At 40.1% G+C, this 21102-nt stretch overlaps 1 protein-coding gene across 1 annotated transcript in view; it reads right to left on the bottom strand.

The window, feature by feature from the left end:
• Nucleotides 1–20691, bottom strand: part of ubtd2 (ubiquitin domain containing 2) — a 49337-nt gene extending 28646 nt beyond the window's left edge. The window contains exon 1 of the mRNA NM_001101807.1: nt 20578–20691. Coding sequence (NP_001095277.1) covers nt 20578–20647 — 70 coding nt within the window. The 5' untranslated portion in view covers nt 20648–20691. The remainder of the gene's footprint in view (nt 1–20577) is intronic.
• Between the last annotated feature and the right edge of the window lie 411 nt (nt 20692–21102).

The raw sequence follows: 21102 nt of genomic DNA, 5'->3' as shown, positions 1-21102 counted from the left end.
TAGGCACAGTGCCAATTTTGATTGGTTCCTGTGGGTTGCTAGCCCCCAAACCAACTTTGCTTGCACCTGATATCTGCAGAAAGCTAGACATGCAAATATCTTAGAAACCAATAAAAAAACAATATGAACATAAACTGCCTACATGCTTAGAGAAATTCACTGAGTAAGATTAAATTCATCCATTTTTTGGGTTAATATCTGCTTTAAATAAGTCCTCTGGCTCCTAAGAGGCACTGCGCCCAAACAAACCAAGGGCACATATACAGGCTAGCTTACATCAATCAATGAATGGACAAAGTACTGGTAAAACTAATACCCCTGCTCTTGGGCTAATCAGGCATGCATAGTAAGTAGATACAAACATCCATCAAAGCTAGGGATTTCATCATTCCCCATTGCTACCACTCAACGATCACACAGATTCATTAAGGACAAAAGAAAAGGTTAATTCACAAGGAATTGCCAATTTATTAGGGTACCTCCCAGTGAGCCAAATTGATATTCTGCTCCAGAAAAGTAAAAGCAGTGGCCAGCTCCATGTTGTAGCTGTTATCATTAACAGCTAGAGTCAGGTGACCCCAGTTGTGGCCAATAAAAGGGCAACTATTCGGGAGTTTTATCCTTGAAAGCAAGCAAGTTGCAGGCAAAATGTAGTCCCTGTGTAAAATGTATAATGAAGCAGTAGAATTCTTAGTGAATCAGATGAAAGTGAGTGTAGGACTGGCCAGAGCGGGGATGACTGTGACGTAGTTAGCCAGCTTGAAGTATATTGCAATATATGGACATACAACCCCTGTTTTGTTTAAAGGGGAGGGCTGTGTCTTAAAGTCCTATATATATATATATATATATATATATATATATATATATATATATATATATATATATATATATATATATATATATATATATATATAATTGCAGAGTACCTCATTTAGAAAACCGACTAGCCAGGGCACTATACTGAAGACGACGTTGGCTGGTTTAGTAGAAAATTGGCCTAAACAGGCCCACAATCTCTGCCATCTCTAGAGAGCTTCCTAAAAACACCCAAGAAGGCAAAAGTTGTAGGCAAATTTTTTTTTTTTAATATCACTAGTTTTAAATCAAGTTAATACATCTATTTTTAAATTTAGTTCTGGAAAAAAGTCACAGGGTTCACTAAGTTGTTCCCTTAGAAAGATAATCAAACTGATGGCACTTGTTTGCGTTTAAAGGCATGTAAACCCCACACACAAAAAATGGTCTTATGTTGTTTGCAGATATAAATGTATCTGATTATGTATCAGAGGAAAAATGGCCACTGGGTGAAAGCTGCTATTTGCTTTAGGAAAATGTCATGGTGCTAGAAAACAGAGGGGATATATGTAGTACAAATAATGCCATTTGGGTGGGGGAGACGTGCCCAACTGATATACATTGTAGGCAAATGTAGGCTTTACATGTCCTTTAGGGAAAATGGTCCACCGAGATTAGTCGCCCCATTGCTTCGGTTTTTCAAAGTCACGTGAAGTTGCCTACAGGAGGAAACTTTGGAAAACCGAAATGATGCATAGGCCTTTCCACCAGCGATTCCCTTTGTTGCCAGTGCAAATGTGTTTCAGAGAGATTGGTCACTCACGGTAGCACAGATCTATTGCAGGCAACTAATCTCTCCATAGGATATTATATAAGACATTAAACACTTTTTTTCGCAGGCTAGCTTGTGGGACAGTGCTTTAGGGGGATGACCTACTCTTTATCAGGGATTAATGAAGATCGCCTTTATATGGGAATCTGACAAAAAAGGGTGGGGGACTCCAGGACAAAGCAGACACATTGCTCCTCTACTCATGAGCAAGTATTGTGATCCTTTGCATAATTGTTTCAGTATATGGGCGCTACAGGCAACAGGAAAATACAAACTCATCTTTTTTATTGGATGCAGACGGCTGTTTGAGTTCTGTTTTTTGTCACCCAAAGGGAAAAATGTCTAGGTTTACACAAACAAATTTGCATGCTGGAATTAAACCTGTAAGTAATTACACATGAAATCCAGTATTCATCAGAATGCTGTATTGTGTATTCATGAGTAATCTGACACACTCTCACATAGCTTCCAAACTACAAGAATAAGTAAATTCCATGGATTTGACTTGTGTGATTTAAATGCATTTATATTCTTTCTAAACCGATCATCATCTTCCTCAAGGTCTGGGGTGTAGGGGTCTTAGGGCTCTGGCACACGAGGAGATTTGTCGCCGGCGATTTTTAAAAGAGCGATTTGGCGACAAGACGAGCGACAAGACGCCAATGCTAAATCAATGGAAATCGCCAGCGTCAAAACATACGAGGCTACTTCAAATCACCTGCTGTTTCAAATCGCACACAGACCCTTTTCTGAGCGACTTGAGTAAACATGAGGGGGGGTTAACTGTTGAGTGTACCATGGGTAGCAGATCGCCTGGAGCTCAACTCGCATTAAATCTCTTCGTGGGTATTGTCGTGGCGACTTGTCGCCAAAGCGCCAGGGGGAAAAAACGCAGGCGACAAATCTCCTCGTGTGCCAGAGCCCTTAAATGGGGTTTAGTGTAATGCCTTTTAACTTCTAATCACACCTATAGCCAGATGTGAATATAGTTGGGTCAGTCTGCACCTTGCTATCTTCATTTATGTATTCAATTTGAAGGTAGAATCAAATCAAATTTCCCTCAAGAAATAACAATAAGTCCTATTTCATGTTAAAATATGGACAAGTGAAACTGTAAAAATGGCAAAAAAACATTTTCCCAGCTTAGTCTTCACTATCCATTTCAAAGTGCCATGTTACACATATAATTTTAAATCTGACAAACACACAACAAAAAATATGAGCAGTTATACTGCAACTTCAAACATCTTAATTTTGCTAAATTAAAAAAAAAAACAAAAAACCACAACATTTGGGAAAGACATGATTATTATCCAAATGGAATTACAATTTCCCACCATGATAGGAAGCTGGATGTTTTCCTATGAGCTACTGGTGGCTGCTGATTGTGAGCAGACAGGCAGAGTTATTTTAATTAAACCATGCACTGATTTTTTTCATACAAAGAAAGGAGTCATTTTCTGAACTCTATGATCTATGATCATCAGCCCACATGCAGGCCATGCTACTAAGTGATTTGGCCCATCAAACTGTGTTGTGATTGCACCACACTTAATCAGCCAAAACAGAGAACCGGAGCGACTGATTATCTACAGTATTTACCACATGCTCTGGGTTAGTGGCAATGTTTTCTGTAAGTTGTTTTCCTGTTTTGCATGCACATTTAAATTGCAATTCTGGCTTCACCGCAGACTCCTTCTGCACCCAGTTTTAAGCGATTAAACACAGGTCACTCATCAATAGAAACTCCCTGGTCCTATATCTACCTATATCCAGCCAATCGGTACAAATTCCTGCTGTTTCCGAGAGAATTTAATCAATACAGGATCCAGCAAGATAGGTGTTGACAGAAGGACCCAGAATGGGCTACCGATCATAACTACCTTTAAATCATAATGTGGATAATTGAAATAGTCCATAAAAACTACTCATAATAACTGTTTATGGAGTTTTTGCCTATTATAAGAGTATAATAAGATATGAAAAACATTATGTGTGAGGCTTTGTTTGCCCTTTAAACTGTTTTGTAATGAGCAAATCCAAAGTGCGTTTCTCTGTTCTACTCATGACCTAGATTGAATGCACTGTTGCTATGTGGGCACATTTACACTGCTGGACTGAGTGGCAATCAATACGTCACAGCAACCGGCAAATCATGAGGTTTTTTTATTCAATAACTGGATGGCAAACGCAACAGTAAAAAGACTCAACCTCATTCAAACTCTTTACTTCCTAATTGGGTAAAGAGGGCCTTCTCCATTAGATAACTGATCTGCCAACTGATATAAAAAGTTTTCTTGAGAATAGCTACTCAGCTGATTGCAAAACTGCTCTTTCCCCCCCCTTCCTTCCACATGAGAAGTATCTGTAAATGTATATATTTTGGAATCACACCAAACTCAACTCTCTGCACACTGCTAGTTATTACTAAACTCATGTTATCCCTCTATATTTGCCGTGTTATGTACTTGGGGCAGTTTTGTGTATCCTCTGCCTTGTCCCTAGTTTCCTTAAATTCCCTAAAATAGATAGCCTAAAACTGTGCAAGAAAATTCAACAGTGAGTATACCACTTATGAGCCCTATGTCAGCCATCTTGCTGCTACCTTATATAGAGATCACCTAGTAACTTATCTTCATATTACACTGTACTCATATATCAGGCGGCACATACTGCTGTTTAGTTAGCATGAGTTAACCACTGCTATATTAAAGTATGATTGGATCTGTAGCCAAGTAACAACTGAGTAAAATGTGTGCACACTGCAAAGTAAAGGGAACCCTGTTAATTTAGAGTTGTCACCAGTCCAGTATTACAAATTTTCCAGCAATATAAATTTGTAATAACTTGTCATTCTTCACTCCCCCCCCCCCCGAACAACTCTACTCAGCCCCCTTTTGTTTCAAAACCAACCTAATGCTGTATTGTTTAGGTCCTTGCCAAACTGTCTCCGGCCCTTTCATGTCACAACTCCACCCTGAGACATCTCCGCGCCTCTCGTTTATACCACTGGCTGCCCACTCATGGCCCCACCCCTACCCTTCCCGTATAAGTTTTATAAAAAGGTGGCAACCCTAAGCTGATTAGCCTACATTTGGATAACGGCACCAAGTTTTAAGTACTTAAAAAGAAATTCAGCCCCAGCCTATCAGGCATCACTGGAGTCTCTAAGGGTGAAGACATAAGGAGTTACTAGCAGCAGCTACTTGTCGTGGCTACTAAAATAGACAATACTGATCATTTAGTGATAACTGTCTCTACGTGTGTTTTAGCAGAGGCAATTCTCAGTACTGTCTATGGCAGGGTATCTGCTTGAGTTTAGTAGTAGTGAAAAAGTAGCAGCTACTAGTAGCTCAGTGTGTCTTCACCCTAAGGCTTACTGGGACTGACTGACTACCAAATCACTATGTAGTGATTGACTACTCCAGTCACAAGCATTGTGCTTTTACTGGAAGCTAGATTAATTTACATTACCAGCTTACAATTACATTGATTTTATTGCAAAGTACATATTAAATAAAGTGAGCACAAGCAATCCATCCATGATTTTTAGGGATGAATTATAAGCACGGCATCAGCCTGGGCTGGAATTTAGCACAGAAACTAAATTATTAATTTTCCCACCAAAATCACCTTGATGCCATGCCTGAGCAGACTCGCCTTTTCTCAGCTGGTAGGATGCTGTGTGTGTCACTGGCCTAAAAAGTTCTGTTATTGTTTCCCATTGTTTCTAAATGTGGGACCAAATCCTCAGCAAATACAAAACTAGAAAGTGAGCCATAATCACTCTACTTAAGCAGCGCCTTTTACTGGGTCAAGAAGTAAGGCAAAATAAGTTAAGTAGAAGGTGTAATGCATGATCTATAGAGATACAGAAAGACAGATCTGAAAATGAAATATAAAAAGATGTAATACAGACAGGCAGAGAAATACTGAAGGCAGATGATAATCAAAGAAAGCAATGATAATGGAATTAAATAGGCAGCTAGTCAACTGGAGATTCTATTTCTCAGCCTCCTGAATTGTATATTCATGGTGTTTAGTAGGTTTCTCAACTGAAATCGATTTCAGGATTCTCATACAGAGTGGATTCAATTTGCTGAAGAGGTATTTGATTTCAAACATTAGTTCTGCTGCTTATAACACAGCCTTTGCATTTTATAAGGTGTCTTTTCCTGCGGTGTAATTGAAACACAACATTTTCATTATACGAAAAATCTCTTAGGGGTTAATTTTATTTGACAGCCACATTTTGCACCATTTTTTTTTTTTTGCCAAAAAAGTCACTGGTTTAATATTATTGCAATTGAACATATCTATTGGAAGAGGAACCAAAGCACAAGACCATCTCGCGCCAATGCCAAAACTGTCACCAAGATTTATTACCATCTGAAGAGTACAGGATAATGTAATTTATAAAATGGATATGGTTGTAATTAGTATTGTTCTTTACTTATAAATCCTAATTCTAAAACAAAATTAATTCTACCCAGTGTCCCCCCCATTCAGAAACCCAGTAATTTTTTCACTTTTTTAATTATTCAGTTTATTTATTGACTGCTACCGATTGATGCTGCTACAAAAGCCCTCCTTGAAGGTTCTTGTGCTAGATGCCCAGCAGTAAACTGAATGTAAAGGTAACTTGGGCATACACCCAATACTCTCTCTCACATGCAATTTGAAGCCTGGTTGCTTCCAAACTGGAAAGCTACTACATAAAAAGCTGAATTAAAGAACCACAAATAATAAAAAATCTTAGAATAACACTCTCTACATCATACTAAAAAAGTTGAACATAAACAAACCCTTTAAGTGTCTCTGAACACAAAATACGTAAGGCAATTGTGCATGGATTGTAAGCTCTACAGGGCAGGGACCTCCTTCCTACTGTGTCTCATACCACATGGCACTTATTCCCTGTGCATTTATATACATATTTATTGTATTTATTTATGATACCCCTTGTGCTCCCTGTGTGTAATTTTGTATTTTGTAAGATTGAACAGCACTGCGTACCCTTGTGGCGCTTTATAAATAAAGTTATACATACATACATGGAACTTTAATAAAACTATATTTAACCCTTTAAGTGCCAGCCGAATTCGTCATTTCGGTTCCCCCCAGTGCCAGACGTTTTTTAAGCATTTTGTACTCATTCACTTTAACAATGTTTTTTGGTAGGAAAACCTCCACGAAACTAGGGAAATTATATATCGTTTTTTTCGTCACTAATTGGGCTTCGACATACATACCAAATTTTATAACTTTTCTGGAGATATGATGTGTATTTTGGGTGAAATATGTAAAAAAAAAATAAAATTATGAAAAATTTCTGTATATTTTGAGGTTTTTTTCCATAGAAAAGTTAATTTTACTCACTTTTTTTTATTGTTTGTAAAAGCCCTGATACTCCCAATTCCAACGATACCAAATATGTGGTGGTACCCCACAGTTCCTGTCCAGAAGTAACCCCCAAACTAAGGCAATACTTAGTACAATATCACACCAGAACAAAGCAGAAAAGCGCTTGTAACAGTTAATGCAGCATAACTTATATGTAAATCTAAAATATCCCCTCATGTTTGGTATCTTTAGAAACTACAGACCTTCAGGTTTCTAGGTGCAATGTAGTTTTCACTCAAAAGCCAAATACCTTTTGTCAGTGCATTGTGAAATTTGGAACTTTTTATGACATTTTTTTTTTTTTCTAAAACGTAAACTTGGACGCATGATCAAATGTGGATTTGACAAAAAAAAATCTCATAAAAATTTTCTAACAAAGGCATATTTGAAAGACAAACTTCTCCTGAATAAAATGATGCCCCATATGTATGGGTGCACATAAAGACATGGGCACCAAACACTCCAAAGCAGGGGCAATGCACAAGGGCAATTACAGCTAAAAATGTGGGGGCTGCGCTCTATGTGCACTTCCTGCAGTTTTTCAGTGTTAACCCCCCCTACCTGTGAAATAACCCCCACAAACTATATATTTCTGAAAAGTGCACACCTTCAGCTATTCAGAGACACCACTCTTCTCTTTCTACATGGAAAATTGTGGCCGCAGTCCCTTGCAGAAGTCAGCGCTTTGGTCAGAAATCAAGGAAAAACTAGATACAAACCTAGATTTCTCCCCAAAATCTCCATGGCAACTACCAAAAACTTACTAACCATCAATCTGCAAGTTCCCCTGAATAAAACGATACCCCATATGTATGGGTGCACATAAAGACGTGGCCACCAAATGCCCCAAAACAGGGGCAATGCATAAGGGCAATTTCAGTTGAAATTTTGGGGGCTGCGCTCTATGTGCACTACCTGCAGTTTTTCAGTGTTAACCCCCCCTACCTGTGAGATAACCCCCACAATCTATATATTTACGAAAAGTGCACACCTTCAGCTATTCAGAGACACCACTCTTCTCTTTCTACATGGAAAATTGTGGCCGCAGTCCCTTGCAGAAGTTAGCGCTTTGGTCAGAAATCAAGGAAAAACTAGATACAAACCTAGATTTCTCCCCAAAATCTCCATGGCAACTACCAAAAACTTACTAACCATCAATCTGCAAGTTCCCCTGAATAAAACGATACCCCATATGTATGGGTGCACATAAAGACGTGGCCACCAAATGCCCCAAAACAGGGGCAATGCATAAGGGCAATTTCAGTTGAAATTTTGGGGGCTGCGCTCTATGTGCACTACCTGCAGTTTTTCAGTGATAACCCCCCCTACCTGTGAGATAACCCCCACAATCTATATATTTACGAAAAGTGCACACCTTCAGCTATTCAGAGACACCACTCTTCTCTTTCTACATGGAAAATTGTGGCCGCAGTCCCTTGCAGAAGTCAGCGCTTTGGTCAGAAATCAAGGAAAAACCAGATACAACCCTAGATTTTGGTCAGAAATCAAGGAAAAACCAGATAAAAACCTAGATTTCTCCCCAAAATCTCCATGGCAACTACCAAAAACTTACTAAACCTCAATTTGCAAGTTCCCCTGAATAAAACGATACCCCATATGTATGGGTGCACATAAAGACGTGGCCACCAAATGCCCCAAAACAGGGGCAATGCATAAGGGCAATTTCAGTTGAAATTTTGGGGGCTGCGCTCTATGTGCACTACCTGCAGTTTTTCAGTGATAACCCCCCCTACCTGTGAGATACCCCCACAATCTATATATTTACGAAAAGTGCACACCTTCAGCTATTCAGAGACACCACTCTTCTCTTTCTACATGGAAAATTGTGGCCGCAGTCCCTTGCAGAAGTCAGCGCTTTGGTCAGAAATCAAGGAAAAACCAGATACAACACTAGATTTTGGTCAGAAATCAAGGAAAAACCAGATAAAAAACCTAGATTTCTCCCCAAAATCTCCATGGCAACTACCAAAAACTTACTAAACCTCAATTTGCAAGTTCCCCTGAATAAAACGATACCCCATATGTATGGGTGCACATAAAGACGTGGCCACCAAATGCCACCAAATGCCCCCAAACAGGGGCAATGCATAAGGGGGGGCTGTGCTCTATCTGCAGTTATTTAGTCTAAACACCCCCATACCTGTGAAATAACCCCCGCAAACTATATATTTCTGAAAAGTGCACACCTTCAGCTATTCAGAGACGCCACTCTCCTCTTTCTACATGGAAAATTGTGGCCGCAGTCCCTTGCAGAAGTTAGCGCTTTGGTCAGAAATCAAGGAAAAACCAGATACAAACCTAGATTTCTCCCCAAAATCTCCATGGCAACTACCAAAAACTTACTAACCATCAATCTGCAAGTTCCCCTGAATAAAACGATACCCCATATGTATGGGTGCACATAAAGACGTGGCCACCAAATGCCCCCAAACAGGGGCAATGCATAAGGGCAATTTCAGTTGAAATTTTGGGGGCTGCGCTCTATGTGCACTACCTGCAGTTTTTCAGTGTTAACCCCCCCTACCTGTGAGATAACCCCCACAATCTATATATTTACGAAAAGTGCACACCTTCAGCTATTCAGAGACGCCACTCTTCTCTTTCTACATGGAAAATTGTGGCCGTAGTCCCTTGCAGAAGTCAGCGCTTTGGTCAGAAATCAAGGAAAAACCAGATACAAACCTAGATTTTGGTCAGAAATCAAGGAAAAACCAGATAAAAAACCTAGATTTCTCCCCAAAATCTCCATGGCAACTACCAAAAACTTACTAAACCTCAATTTGCAAGTTCCCCTGAATAAAACGATACCCCATATGTATGGGTGCACATAAAGACGTGGCCACCAAATGCCCCCAAACAGGGGCAATGCATAAGGGCAATTTCAGTTGAAATTTTGGGGGCTGCGCTCTATGTGCACTACCTGCAGTTTTTCAGTGTTAACCCCCCCTACCTGTGAGATAACCCCCACAATCTATATATTTACGAAAAGTGCACACCTTCAGCTATTCAGAGACGCCACTCTTCTCTTTCTACATGGAAAATTGTGGCCGCAGTCCCTTGCAGAAGTCAGCGCTTTGGTCAGAAATCAAGGAAAAACCAGATACAAACCTAGATTTTGGTCAGAAATCAAGGAAAAACCAGATAAAAAACCTAGATTTCTCCCCAAAATCTCCATGGCAACTACCAAAAACTTACTAACCATCAATCTGCAAGTTCCCCTGAATAAAACGATACCTATGTCTGGTTGCACATAAGTACATGGCCGCCAAACCTGAAAATGCATAATATTGGGGCTGCACTCTATGCACCCCTTTTTTTTTTGCCTGCACCCGAATGAATGGGATACGCTCGGGTGCAGGCACATGTAGCCGATATACGCATGAAAACGCGTGAGAATGCAAAGTCTCGCGTTTTCATGCGTATATCGGCTACACGTGCCTGCACCCGAGCGTATCCCATTCATTCGGGTGCAGGAACAAGTAGCAGGCGTAGGGCTGAATTTTCGGCAAGCGTTTTTCCACTTGCTGAAAAAATCAGCCCTACGCCTCGTGTGGCATCAGCCTAACCCTTGGCAACAGAAACTAACAGAACAATCTTAGCACCTCTGGACCTTTCTAGAACAACTGAAATCAAATGGAATAAAACCACTAAAAGCAATCAAAGAACAATAGTTGCAATGAAATCGGTAAGAGCCCTGGATCCACCAATGTCACTGCAAAAGCAACCTTTTTGGGGGCACTAAACACACAATAAAGAACAATGCAAAGATAAAACACCGTAAAATCCAATAAAACCACCTAAACCAACAGAAGAACAATAATTGCAATGAAATCGGTGGTCAGAGCCCTGGATCCACCAACGTCACTGCAAATTCAGCACCCAATAGCAATACAAAAAGTTACAGTGCAATAGAATAATTCAAAAACAGAAATCAATTATGAAAATGCCAAAAAAACACTAAAATGCAACCAAATAAATCAGATAATTATAGAGCAAGATCAGAAATAAAGTTTTAGTAAAAAAAAAGACTGCCAAAGAAAGCAAAGACAGAAAGAAAAGAAAAGAAAGAAAGAAAGAAAGAAAAAAAAAAAAAAAAAAAAAGTGTAAGTGTGTGTGTAAGTGTCTGTGTGTGCTTGGGAAAGTTGTAAATAAGTGTGTATGTGTACAAAAGTGTAATAATGACAAAGATAGAAGAAAAAATGCAAAAAAAAAAAAAAAAAAAATTTTTAGACAGTTGAGATAGAAATAAGCAAAATAAACAGTGGTAGAGAGTTGTAGTTCAGCTTACCCAAGGCAGGCAGACGATCAGGGGCGATCAGGGGCGATCAATCCAGCAGGAAGGCAGCAGGGGAGCTCCATCTTGTCCAAAGTGCGCAGCAGGAGTGAGGGAGCCGACAGTAGGCGGCGCTATTTAAAGGGACAGCAGTGGACACGTCATCAACGCGTGTCCACTGCTGTCATTGGCTGGCGACGCGATCGGTGCGGCTGGGGGACCCGGATCGGTATGTATGTGCTGCTCTGCTCGTTGCCTAGGGGGATCTGAGGGGTTTACAAGCGCTGCTTTAAAAGCGAGCGCAGCGCTTGTAAACCCGACAGTGCCATTGGACGTAGATTCTACGTCCCATGGCACTTTGGTCCCTTGGTACCTGGGACGTAGAATCTACGTCCCTTGGCACTTAAAGGGTTAATTAAGAATTTTGCCTGAAGACTTCCATCTCTGTGGTGAGTTGTTGGACACATCTTATCTCTTCGGTCTAAATAACACACACAAGGATTATGATTTTTGACAATATATCCCCTTATATAATACATGGCACCATTTCACTCTGCTCCATCTCAGTCTGCTTTTGGTGTTGTTATAAGTATTCATGGACCTGCAGAAAATCTGTTGAATACCTCACAAGTAACCATGTAAAACCACAAATAACCATGTGCTAATGCATTTAATTTTCATGTCTTCTGAAGTATTCCAAGTTAGGCTGAGGATAAGCGCTTCTTAAACTTTTTTTTACCGAGGCCTCACATGTTTTACAGGAGAAGGAAAGGTAAAAACTAAGTAAGCTTTATTAGAAAGGTCTATGTAAATACAGCAATAAGCACTAACGGAAAAATAACACATTTATTTGGGCACGACAGGCACCTGCTTCTAGGGCTGTTTACTCAGGTATGGTAAAGCATTCTGCAGATTAAATATAGAGTTCTAGTTTGCACTATTGTGACTAATCTATTGCCAATAAAATGCCTCAGTAGCTTTCCTTCTCCTTTAAGGCAATAGCCAGAAGTCACCTAACTACTGAGAGACCAATATTACAATTCTGTCACAGAAAAAGATACTTAATATACTTAAGGAATCAAACTTGTAGTTTAAAAATATTGTGTCAGTAGCGGTTTAAGTGCATAACTAGAGGTGACTGACATAGGCCTCCCCAGTACTGCAATGTTTCTATTGGACAAACTATTCTAACTCACCGCTTTCCCATGACAGGGTAGACTGTCCAGCATAGCCTCAATTTTCACATTCCAAAGAAAAGCAGGTCCCCATTACCCTAAACATATTCAACATTTTAGTACAGGTATAGGACCCGTTATCCAGAATGCTCGGGGCCAAGGGTATTCCAGAAGATAAGGGGTCTTTCCGTAATATGGATCTCCGTACCTTATTGATACTAAGAAATAAATAAAACATTAATTAAACACAATAGGTTTGTTTTGTTAATTATACCTTAGTTGGGACCAAATAAAAGGTACTGCTTTAATACTACAGACAAAAAGGAATTATTTGATTAAAATGGAGTCTATGGGAGAAAGGCTTTCCATAATTCTGAGCTTTCTGGATAATGGGTTTCCGGATAAAGGATCTCATACCTGTGATACACTGTTCTAGAATTAGTCCCTTATTACAATATTACAAAAACACTATTAAAATAACAAATAAAGATTAATAGGAATATTTGATGTTGAGCAACATTAAGACCATGTAAGAATGCTACCTACATACAGCACTGGGCATTTACACTTATGCTGTCTTACACATTCTAAATGGCAAAGCATCTGCTTACAAAAGGGAAGGCTTTATTAAATGGTGTGTAAAACTTGCTGAAATCATGTGTCGTGAAGCTTGCTAAATAAGTAGAGGCTGTTTCTGGAGTTTTTATTGCTGCATGAAGGTTTACGTGCAACTGCCACATTGTTATAAACAGCACCAACCGGTTGGGTTATGCAATGGTGGCAGAAATTACATAAAAAAAGGCAAAAACATTGTGCCCCAAAATGATGCAGTTCAGTGATTCAAACAGTTACGTTCTTCCTCCCGTAGCAATATACAAATCTTGATAAAAAGAACTTATTGTTATGGGCATTATGTTCATATTTAGGGTCCTGACACTTTTATTAATACAGTATTTCACGCATATAAAACATGCTATTGTGTTTGTAAGTATATGTATGGCTTGAACCAGAACTTTACCAGTGAAGGTTTAGTATTTATTTTTACATTCACAATAAAAAAGCCTTCACAAAAAAAAAAAAAAAAAGCTTTTCACATAGCACTCCCTTAGGGCAGTGGCAATTTACATTCTTGCCGGTGGGATGGCATTGCGGGGAGATTAGTCGCCCATGGTAATCTCCCCGTGTGCCTCTGGCCCTAGGTTAAAGGAACAGTAACATCAAAAAATTTAAGTGTTTTAAAGTAATTAAAATATAATGTGCTGTTGCTCTGCAAAAAACTGGTGTTTTTGCTACAGAAAAGCTACTATATAAATAAGCTGCTGTGTAGCCATGGGGGCAGCCATTCAAGCTGGAAAAAAGGAGAAAAGGCACAGGTTACATAGCAGATAACTAGTAGATAAGCCCCATATAATGGGAGTTTATCTGTTATCTGCTAAGTAACCTGTGCCTTTTCTCCTTTGAATGGCTGCCCCCATGGCTACACAGCAGCTTACTTATATAAACTATAGTAGTCTTTCTGAGGCAAACACACCAGCTGTAGCAATGCAGGGCAACAGTACATTATATTGTTATTACTTTTATACACTTTCATATTTTGGTGTTACTGTTCCTTTAATGCTCCACAGAGAGATTAGTCACCACAGTTAAACCTCTGCTACTGCAAGCGACTAATCTAATTTTTTTCCCGAAGTCGCAATAAATTTTGTCCTGCAGGCAGGGGAGATTAGTTGTCCGCAATAACAGAGATTTATCACGGGCGACTAATCTCCACATGGGAACTTAGCACTTATTTAAGGGATCATGGGTGAAGACATGCAAATGGATACTAAGGGGCCCATTTATCAATGTACGATTGGTTATGAATAGAAATTTTTTTATTTTTTATAACTTTTAGAACTGTGCGTATTTTCCGCCACATTTTCATACTTTGAGACAATTTGCACGACAAAATAGTATTTGTTGCAACGAGTACGAAAGTTTTGGAATTCATTCAAGCTTCAGTATTGTGACTTTCTTTTGGCCAGGTTGGAGCTGCAGAGTGCCATTCAGTCCTTTGGAAAGCTTCCCACATCATGCATTGAAGTGTCTAAGTCAGAAAGGGTTTCACGCCATTTACAAATGTCGGGATACAAAAATGTCGTATCTATCGGATCGCCATACGTTAACGATTGTTTCAATACGAAAATTTCGGAACTTTCAGATTGGAAGTACGAAATTTCGTATTCATCCATTAGTGAATCGGCCCCTTAATGTCCTTGTGACTACATATCCAGAACATATGGATTAATAGCAAAGATACAGCCTGGTAATTTGGTTAAAGAGCTAAACTTTCAGCAAGCATGTTCCTATCTTTTTAGGATCTCATCAGTGCAAAAAAAAAAACAAAAAAAAACAAAAAAAAACATGGAGCTGCATTCTTCCTAGAGAATATAAAATATGAAAAATAGTAACTGGAGATGAACCAGAGGATAAAGGTTAAATCAAAGGAATAACTAAGGACTTAAATTCCAAGTAGGTAATAGTCAAATGACCCTCGCCAAATATAAATTTTTCCTACAATGATAAAAAAATGTCCATATCATCCAATTCCACAAAATGGTTCCAATCGATGACACTCTTGGGCACAGCCTCCTCAATGGTTGGTCAGACCAGAGGTTTCTAGAACCAAACAAAGACAGAAGGATACCCTACCATAGTGTAAAATAATAAAAAGTTTATTTAATAGATGTGTGGCATGTACAATCAACTCATCAGACACAGTGGTTACCAGTAAAGCCCAATGCATTTCATGAAAGAGCATTGTAATGGTACAAGATATAAATAGTATGCACGTGAGACGACCACTGTGTTTGATGAGCTGTACATTAACCTTTTATATCTGTTTAATAACTGATTTTACACTATTGTAGAGTGCTCCTACGTCTTTGTGCCCTTCTCTCCCTAACTTTACCTTACATGTGGCAAACACATTTTTGTGAAGAATTTTTGAATATTTTTGAATATTAGCAGTGAAAGTCTTTTTTAAAATAAATACAGTATTTAATTGTGCTACCAGTACAATGAACATATGTATACCAGTTAACACCAGTACAATAGGAATTTGATAGGAGTATGTGCCAAATGCACCCTAATTAAAAAGTACTAAACAGTTTAGTACAGGTATAGGATCCCTTAGCTGGAAACCAGTTATCTAGAAAGCTCAGAATTCCAGGAAGGCCATCTCCTATAGACTCAATTTTAGCAAATAATTCAAATTTTCTCTGTGATAATAAAAAATGGTAGGTTGTACTTGATCCTAATTAAGCTGCATAAATCCATATATGAGGCAAAACAATCCTATTTGTTTATAATGTGTAAATAATTTTTAGCAGCCTTAAGGTATTGTGATCTAAATTAGGCAAAGATCCCTCATCTGGAAAACTCAGGCCCTAAGTAGTCTGGTTAACAGCTTCTATACCTGTAACTGAAACAAAGCTTTACAAACATAAGCTTAAATCTGGCTGTAATGAAGAAGGTGATAAAGGACAAGTTACACAATGCAATAGAAGTTTTGAATATATATTTGATTGTGTGTATTGTACATATGTATTGTGCATACTAGTTAAGGCTTTAAAAATTACATTATTAGATCATACCAGTTCCTTGGCCATGTTCTATAGGCATAATTTACTAATGTATATGTGTACAAAACTGCCTTGATGAATTCCAGGATACCCTTTGCATATTACACTTTAGGCACAACTGATTTTTTTCCAGTGCTACAATCATCACCAGCTGGATTAATGCAATTTGTGCCTACACCGAAACCCACAAAATGTGAATGCAACTTGTGAGCATTTTACCAATGCAGAAAACAATCTCGCCCACACTAATAATAATTCGTACTCAAGATGCAGCACATGCTACTTTGTGAGCACCTGGAATTTCCGGAAAATAATACTGCATTGAGGATAAATATACATGGGCATTCGCACAGTTTTTCCATTCGATACTTGTGTGAGTAAATTAGTCTATATGGGACAGGATCCCACAAATTCAGTGGGAGTTCAGTGTAAAAAAATGAGTACCTTAAAGGAGAAGGAAAAGCTAAGTCACTTGGGGGTGCCAAAAAGTTAGGCACCCCCAAGTGACTTGAATCGCTTACCTTCCACCCCGGGCTGGTGCCCCTGTATGGAGAGAACAGCACCAGCCCGGGGTAGCAGCGATCGCTTCCTCCTTCGCTGTGCGTGCATGCGCAGTAGAGTAAAAAGCCGAACTTTAACAGAGAAGTCGGCTTTTTCACTCTACTGCGCATGCGCCGGACTCGGAGTCGCAGCGAAACAAAGGCGGAAGGAGGAAGTGCACCGCCCCAGGTGCCCTGGGCTGGTGCAGTTTTCTCCTAACAGGGGCACCAGCCCGATTTTAGAGATATAACCTTCTTTAAAGGGGAAGGAAAGGCTAAGTCACTTGGGGGTGCTAAAATGTTAAGCACCCCCAAGTGACTTAGCCTTTCCTTCCCCTTTAAAGAAGGTTATATCTCTAAAATTACTCTTAACAACCCCCAGAATAACATACCTTAGTCCCTGCATTCAGTCTGATCTGGTATCTGATTTATAAGGGCTGTGGCAGATAGGGAGACAAGTCGCCCACAACGAATCTCCCTTGTTGCGGGCGACTAATCTCCCCGAAATCCCATCCCACCGGAGAGTACGTAAATCGGCAGTGGGATAGCATACGCGGCGCCGCGATTTCCCCGATATTGCGGAAGTTGCCTTGAGAGAAAACTTCCACGATTTCGGGGAAATGGATGGTATTTCGGGAAGATAAGTCGTCCGCGGCAAGGGAGATATGCCGCGGGCGACTAGTCTCCCCCTGTGCCACAGCCCTGAGTTGAAATCTCTAGCTTCTTTCCTCTTCTTCCTTGTACACTGTGAAGCCCTGCCCCCTCTTTCTGTTCCAATCTCCTTATCTCTCTGACTACAGGGCAGTCAAGAGTAGAGCCTTCTGATGCCTGACAGAGAAGAAGCTTTCTGGGAATGCACAGAGAAGCAGGGGCCAGTATGCAGCAGCTTTTTTTTTTCTGTACCCATACATAACTGCCTAACTTACTATGCATTCCCTGAAAGCGTCTTTTATGTCAGGCATGCACAGAAGGCTCACCTCTTCGACTACCCTATAGTCATTGTTGTTTCTGTCCTTTCTCTTCTAAGTGAATGACATAAGAACTACAATAGTTTTCCACAATAGAGCTTGTGCTGAACATACCTTGTATAAGTTGGTTTAATTATGAAATATCTGTGTTATTTATTGCACTAAACAAAGCAAAGCCAGAAACTTAAAGCAGTCACATTCTAACCCATTTGTATGAGCAAAATGAAAACAAATCAGCAATACACAAAGCCTAACGAAAGCTTCATCTTAGGGAAAGGAGGGGATCTGCTCATATGAAGGCTTCTCGGTAAACTAGTGACTTGGCTTGATTGTGCTTGTATAAACAGGAACTATTTAGATTGTAAGCTCTTTTGGGCAGGGCCCTCCTTACCTTTTGTAATGGTTTTTGGTATGTATCTGTATGTTCAGCATCCACTGTGGAAACTATGGAATTACCACCACATTCAGCATCAATAAGTGCTCTTATGTACAATTTATCAAAGCAGACTGGCTGGCTTCTCAGCAAAGGATAGTGCTTTCAGCCACGATTACACAATACCATTTCAATACATGCATACTGGAATGTTGCTTAGAATTACTTTTATTAGGCAAAATGTTATTTTTGGGTTCAGTGAACAGTTCAGCAGCTATTGTTCAACCATCAATAGTCAGATGACATTCGATGTTGTATTTAAGCAACAGCTGGAAACCCACAGGTTGGAAATCCCCTTTTTACACTGTAATGCATGGTTGCCCTACTTTTTTTAAGCAGTTGGACAATTTTCAGACTTTAATTAAAAACACGTTACTAGACCTGATGAATACAGTATATTAGAAGCTACAGAGTTACTAGGCATGTAATGGGCAACATTCAGCCAATGACAGCTGTAGAGCAGTGCTCTGGAGATGGTGGGCTGAAATGCATCAGAGGGACAGTCCAAGTCTGACAAAGAACTTCAGCGTGATGGAGACAATCATATTAGTTCACAAAAACATATGCCAGCTATTGTATTTCCCCATCTGCCCTTTACAATAGTGGACAGTTGGCGGCATGTATGCCTGCCGGAGTAATTAAAGTGACAAATCAAGCTTGTGGCATTGAAGGGTAGGAGTGAAATGCAGCAGCAGAGCATGTGGGTGACAGACTAGCAGATGTAGGAGTTGCACTGGGCCGGTGGTAGTGCATAGATCAGCAGGAGGCTGACACAGCTGTCAGACACCGGAGATGTCTATTTACCAAGTTCAAGGAATATCTGCCTTGCAGCGGGTCAGCTTCCCTATGTGCTACACTTCCACATCTGTGTCACAATGAATTAAGGCCTTATCAAAGTTAAAGTAGATCTGTAAGCCCAGCAAGTCAAGATCATTTGACAGTGTACAAGGTTAAAAAATGAAAAATACTGACAGATACATTTATTATATAATTCTCGTGGCAACGTTCAGCCAATCTGCCAGCTGACAAGCCCAGAGCAAAATTTATTCCAGAAATAAATCCTGCCAAATGAAAACACAGTCACACATCCGGGGGGCTTACTTCCCGATGTAATAAAGGCATTATAAATGGCTGCGCAACCTTTATATAAGTGAATATATTTGCGGCAAGCAGTTGGGTGCAGCAGGACACAAACAGTTTAAGGTTTGTTTTATTCTTCTTCTGCTGACAGTGATGTTTGACAATACCTGTCCTATTGATCTCAGCAGGCCCTTGTGGAGTTGAGCTACCTAGGTGGACATTCTGAATGTCATTAGAAGCATGCATACTGCTAGGTTTCCTGGACATGGGGTATCTAACTTGCAGCCTTCCTATTTTAACTGTAATTCCCAGCATCCCTTCAGATTTATTATGAGTTGTACTTCAAACAACCAGAGGGCTGAAACCTGAATTGCAGAACACTGTGCCAGCATGCTTCCTGCCTGTACGGAATGAATGGAAGGAGGGAGTTACTTTTATCCACATCTCTTTCAAAAAAGATAGGCAATTTCCTATATATATATATATATATATATATTATATATATATATATATATATATATATATATATATATATATATATTTATTTGCCAAGTTATTTGTAAAAAGCATTATTTGTCTGTCCCTTTTTGGCACTGCCGGTGCAGAAGTCAGCCATGCTTCTTTTCATCTTTGGATTCTGCTACATTGTTTTGAAAGTCAGAGTGTTTCAGGGCAGAGAACAGGAGCAGACTATATATACAGCCTTTAGCGACACTAATATTTACAAATAACTTTAAAACCATTCAAAAGTTACAGTAAATGAATATAGGAGAGTTGCTTACAACGTCTTTGATAATATTTAAAAAACATATATTAATGGGCTTACATAACCTTTGAATAAATAAAAGTCCTTTAACCCATAAGAAGACTGCCTTCAGCAGGAGTAACTTATCCGATATCTAAAAGGTAAGTATATTAGGCTTCTACGGTCTATGTTGTCTACAGTAGAGCCTGAATATTAAAACTAATTATACAACCATACACCTGTATATCATTCCCATCCAACCCCCCACACAAGTATAGTATGTGCATTATTAGGAGCAGTAGTTGCAGAGTTCTTATTATTAAAATGCTGGGACAATAGATAATAATACCCTATCCCAAACATGAGGGCCAGTTGGCAAGTGATGCAGGGAGGTCCATTCATGCTGGTTCCTATGTGCACTCACAGACCCCAACCCACCCATGAGGGGTACCTGGCATCCCTGGCTGTGCCAGTAAGGGCCCTTTAGGAAAGGACGGTGCTGCCACCTTGTCAGTAACTAAGCCAGGAGGGGATGTACGGAAAAGCACATTGGCAGTGCCCTCCACAGGGGGTGATTCTCTGCATCTGGCAAATATGAGACAAAAGAGCAGCGGATCTCTTCCCTATCTCCCCTCCTCCCCCTTTCCCTCCCAATCATCCTCCCCCATCTCTCCTTCCCTCACCCACCTCCGGTCCCGTCTGAGTTCTCGTTCAGGCTTCCCGAGGAGTCGTGGTGAGTGCCCACACACCCTCCCATGGGTGCCGCCGGCGGGGGCAGCCTCGGCCGTTACCGCTCTCTCGCCTTCAAAGTGGCAGGCGGGCGCGCTCACGAAGCGCGGCCCCAAAAGCGGGCACGGGCAGGAAAGGCGAATAACCGCTCGGGTACGCGCATGTGACGTCACACACTCGCCTCCCAGTCGTGAGCGCAGTCCCCGCCCCAGATTCTGTGACGTGCAGTGAGGCTGTGAGGGTTCTGTAGATTACAGGTAGCGGCACAGCGGTATAGTAAGGGTAGTGAGTGCAACCTGCGTTTAATGCTTCTCAACTACTTACCAACAGTAACAGAATTTGGTCACGACCTTATGATGTGAAGTTAACACAGACTGACTGAAAGCTATGGGTACTGGCTGCAAAATTAAGTATATATATATACTTAATATATATAATAAAGGAGACATATCCTATTATTATTTATGTACCAGTGAATTATAC

The sequence above is a fragment of the Xenopus tropicalis genome, chromosome 3 (assembly GCF_000004195.4).
Source record: "Xenopus tropicalis strain Nigerian chromosome 3, UCB_Xtro_10.0, whole genome shotgun sequence".
NCBI classification, from domain to species: Eukaryota; Metazoa; Chordata; class Amphibia; order Anura; family Pipidae; genus Xenopus; species Xenopus tropicalis.
The sequence above is the reverse complement of the archived record's forward strand: the minus strand, read 5'-3'. Positions and strand labels throughout refer to the sequence as shown.